Source organism: Arachis ipaensis, chromosome B4 (genome assembly GCF_059453495.1).
Source record: "Arachis ipaensis isolate K30076 ecotype BB chromosome B4, ASM5945349v1, whole genome shotgun sequence".
In the NCBI taxonomy this organism is placed as follows: Eukaryota; Viridiplantae; Streptophyta; class Magnoliopsida; order Fabales; family Fabaceae; genus Arachis; species Arachis ipaensis.
This window is the reverse complement of record NC_142439.1, coordinates 56839642-56844032: the sequence shown is the minus strand read 5'-3', so window position 1 is coordinate 56844032 and position 4391 is coordinate 56839642. Positions and strand designations below refer to the sequence as shown.

Sequence of the window (4391 nt, the reverse complement as noted above, 5' to 3'; positions counted from 1 at the left end):
CCGCCATTTAATTTTCCGCACTGCCAAATTCAAATTTGCTTCGTTCAACTAGAACACCTTTCCAATTAAAGTTGATCAACCAATCAATCCCTGTGGGATTCGACCTCACTCTATTGTGAGTTTTTACTTGACGACAATTCGGTATACTTGCCGAGGGAAATTGTTGAGAGACAAGTTTTCGTGCATCAAGTTTATGGCACCGTTGCCAGGGATTGGTTTTGAATTGACAATGATTAAATTGGAGGATCACTAGATTGAACACTTTTCTTTTCTTTTGTTGTTTACTGTTCTTTTCTTTTGCACTTTCAGTTATTTTTCCTTGTTCATTTAATTCCCAGCTCAACTAATCCACTAACCACACTAACTATTTGATTAATTGCTCTAACCAAATTTTCATTAACTCTGTGATTTCCATTTCCTATTTGCCTTTTTTTATGCTTGCTGAGTGTATGACAGGTAGAAAAGGAGCTTCAACCTCTTTTGATAGTGAACCTGAGAGGACCCTCCTTAGATTGAGGAGGAAAGCAAGAGGCAAAGGAGTAGTTGGAGAAGAAGAGTTGGAAGAAGACCAAGACGTTGTTATCGAGGAAGAGGCTCACAATCATGTTGGAGAAGGTGCTGGTAACCATACTCCACAAGAGAGGAGAGTATTAGGTTCCTACATAAATCCCAATCCTGGGAATTGTGGAAGCAGTATTCTGAAGCCACCCATCTATGCCAACAATTTTGAACTCAAGCCACAACTCATCACATTGGTTCAAAATAATTACTCTTTTGGAGGAAGTGCCCAAGAAGACCCCAACCAACATCTAACCACCTTCCTGAGGATATGTGATACAGTGAAGTCTAATGGTGTCCAAGCAGATACCTACAAGCTTCTGTTGTTTCCTTTTCCTCTCAGAGATAAGGTAGCAAAATGGCTAGAGTCATTCCCTAAGGAGAGCCTCACAACTTGGGAAGATGTGGTAAACAAGTTCTAGGCTAGATTCTATCCTCCTTAAAAAATCAATAGGCTGAGGGCTGAGGTCCAAACCTTTAGGCAACAAGACGGTGAAACACTCTATGAAGCATGGGAGAGATTTAAAGAGTTGACAAGAAAATGTCCACCTGACATGTTCAATGAGTGGGTTCAACTACACATTTTCTATGAAGGATTGTTCTATGACTCAAAGAAGGCTCTAGACCACTCTTCTGGAGGCTCTCTCAACAAGAAGAAAACCATAGAGGAGGCCATTGATGTCATTGAAACAGTAGCAGACAATGAGTATTTCTATGCCTCAGAGAGAAGCAACACTAGAGGAGTAATGGAGCTCAACCACATGGATGCCGTCTTAGCTCAAAACAAGTTGATCACCAAGCAACTGGATGATCTCACCAAGAGGATGGAGAAGAGTCAAGTTGCAGCCATCACCACTCAAGTACCACCAACTTCAGAAGGAGCAATTACAGATGAAGGAGGAGAATGGGAGCAAGCCAACTATGTTGGAAACTCAAGACAACCCCATGACCCTTTCTCCAAGAATTACAACCCTGGGTGGAAAAACCACCCAAGCTTTGGGTGGGAAAACCAACAAAACCAAGACCAGAGACCTCACAACTCTAACCACTATAACAACTCCACCTAGCAACAACCTAACCAAAGATCATACCAAGCCCCACACAACAATTCTTTCCAACAGCCATATCAAGCACCAAATGGCCATCCTCAACCCCCAAACTCCAGTATGCCACCATCATCAGAAGATAGACTCTCTAGGATTGAATCCTTACTTGAAAACCTCTGCAAGGAAGTCCAAGATAATAAGACATTCAAGAAGGAAGTAAGATCTAACATGCAAAACTAGGGAGCTGCCATCAAGAAAATAGAATCTCAAGTGGGATATTTATCTAAGCAAATTCCTAAACCAACTTTCAGCTTCTCAAGTGATATTGAGAAAATCCAAGAGGAGAGACAAAGAATGTGAGATGGAAATAATGCAAGGCAATTACTCTTGCAAGGGAAGAGATCTTGGAGGAAGGAGTTGACAAGCCATCAAGACAGATCCAAGAAGGCCCAAGGAAGAAGGTGGAAGAGAAAGAACAAGGGACAAACTCTGAACAAAGGAAAGAGCCAAGAAAGGTAGAGTTCCTGAAACCTTATGTGACACAAGCACCATTCCCTCAGAGACTCAAGGCCAGTGAGAAAGAAAGGACATACACTAGGTTCTTGGATGTATTCAAGTCTCTTCATATCAACATTCCTTTCCTTGAGACCCTCAAAGAGATGCTAACTTACATTAAATGCATGAAAGAGTTGCTAGCTAAAAAAAGCACCTTAAAAGGGGGACAAACAGTGGTGATGAATAAGGAATGTAGTGCCTTTATCCAAAAGAACTTGCCTACAAAGAAGAAAGATCCACGAAGTTTTGACATACCTTGTGTTATAGGCAATACAGCCATTGACCGAGGACTTTGCGACTTGGGGGCAAGTATAAATCTCATGCCCCTATCCCTCATGAAGATGTTGCAGATTAATGAGCTGGAATCCACAGACATAATCCTTCAACTAGCTGATAAAACTCAGAAGCAAGCAGTAGGAATAGTGGAGAGTGTATAGGTAAAAGTTGGGATGTATTTTCTCCCCACGGACTTTGTTGTTCTTGAGATGGAAGAAAGCTATCTCAATCCGATCATTTTGGGGAGACCATTCTTAGCTACAGCCAGGGCACTCATAGATGTGGAGCAAGGCGAGTTGATACTAAGAATACATGATGAGCAACTCACCTTCCATGTCTTTAAACCACCACATGATCTAGATCAAGAGAAAGACTGCATGAAGGTCGATTTTGGTGACACTAACATGAAAGAATCACCTAATGAATCCCCAGAGAATTTGAAGCCATGCTTAAAGGAGGAGAAAGAAGTAATGATGAAGTTACAGACTGAGGAAACCAAGGAGGAGCTAGTGACTCAACCCTCATTGGAGATGAGAGAGAAGGACCCTCCTAACACAAGTTTAGCTGAAGCATTGCTGGAAGGAGAGAAAAGAATGGAAAAGAAGATTCCAAGGCGGTGGAAAAATAAAAAGGTTCCCATAGAGGACTTCTCCCCAGGGAACAAGGTTATATCAATCCATTTTCCACTACTTCCACCTCATCTTCCTGGCATTCTATCTCAGTTACCTCCTGTGTATACAATCAGAAAGATTCTCTCCTTGGAACATGTAGAAATCATCAAAGAAGCAAGTGGAGACATCTTTACTGTGCGAGGAGAAGACCTGAGGCACTACAACTCCCCCTGACAGGGGCAAACCGTTAAGCTAATGACGTTAAAAGAGCGCTTGTTGGGAGGCAACCCAACCAGAGGTAACCCTCTCCTTTTTCTTTTAGATTGGTTCAATAAGAAAAGTTAAGTAGATGCCTCTGTGCAGGGAGCTAAGTTTGGTGTTACACACTAAAATAATTCAAGGGTGAATATATGATCCTAAGTTTGGTGTTCCACCATAGATTCCATGAAGAACACATTACACCCCTCAACATAACTACTCACTAGCTCCAAATAATCAGAGAAACTACTTAACAATTGAATAATTTTGAGTTCATGGTTGATTTTCTTATAAGCACTTGAGGTTCCCTGCATGTATCCACTTTATTTCATATAGAGGTAGTCAAGGAACTAAGTTTGGTGTTCTCACACCAACTCCAGTTCAAAAGTTTGCAAGTATACATGCATGCTAACCATTTTTTTTCAAGTGCTTGAGAGGAAGCAAGTTCCAATAAACTTTGCAGAGAGTCATTTAAGCTCTTGGGGGGAATACACGCCATCAGCTAAAAAGAGAAAGAGGGACACAAAATCCAAGGATAGTGGTGACAGAGAGGAAACAATTTGGCTCCAAGAGGTTGTATTGTTACTCAACTGTGTTTACTTTAAAATTTCCAATTTGGAAGTCTGATTTCATCCCTATCTTAGAGTTAGTTTCTAGTTTATTGTGTTATTTTAACTTCTATTATATGTTTCTCTTTTATATTGTCATAAGTGTGCTAGCCTAGGTGTGTGTGCTTTACTTTCACTTTGCTTGAATATATGCTTATCTCCCTTTTCAATTGAATAAAAGAAAATGTTTGGAAACATGAAGTGTGATTGTCCATGATTGGTAGGAAATAGAATAAGGATAAGTGGTGGTTGATGGTTGATTATTTAGCAAGCTTACTCATGAAAATAAAACGGTAGAATGTCCTCTATAGTATGAACTAGTTGCTGTTTACAGAACCTTTGAAAATAACAAGTCCTGGAAGAAAGAAAAACAATAAAGAAGAAAGGAAGAGCCAACGTTGGAGGCCAAGTTAGACCTCCAACGGTAGCCCCAACATTAGCAATCAAAAATGGAAGAAATAAAGAATAAGCTAGGCACC

General features: G+C 40.6%; 1 protein-coding gene and 1 non-coding gene across 2 annotated transcripts; one reads left to right on the top strand and one right to left on the bottom strand.

Moving 5' to 3' along the window:
- Positions 1-449: 449 nt before the first annotated feature.
- On the top strand, positions 450-2596 carry LOC148567677 (uncharacterized). Its single transcript, XM_088484593.1, is given in 2 exon segments — positions 450-1558; positions 1999-2596. Coding segments are annotated over 2 exon segments (1707 nt in total).
- Positions 1011-1114, bottom strand: LOC148567678 (small nucleolar RNA R71). The gene has a single exon (XR_015882458.1). It is a non-coding gene; the product is annotated as a small nucleolar RNA R71 (small nucleolar RNA).
- Positions 2597-4391: the final 1795 nt, after the last annotated feature.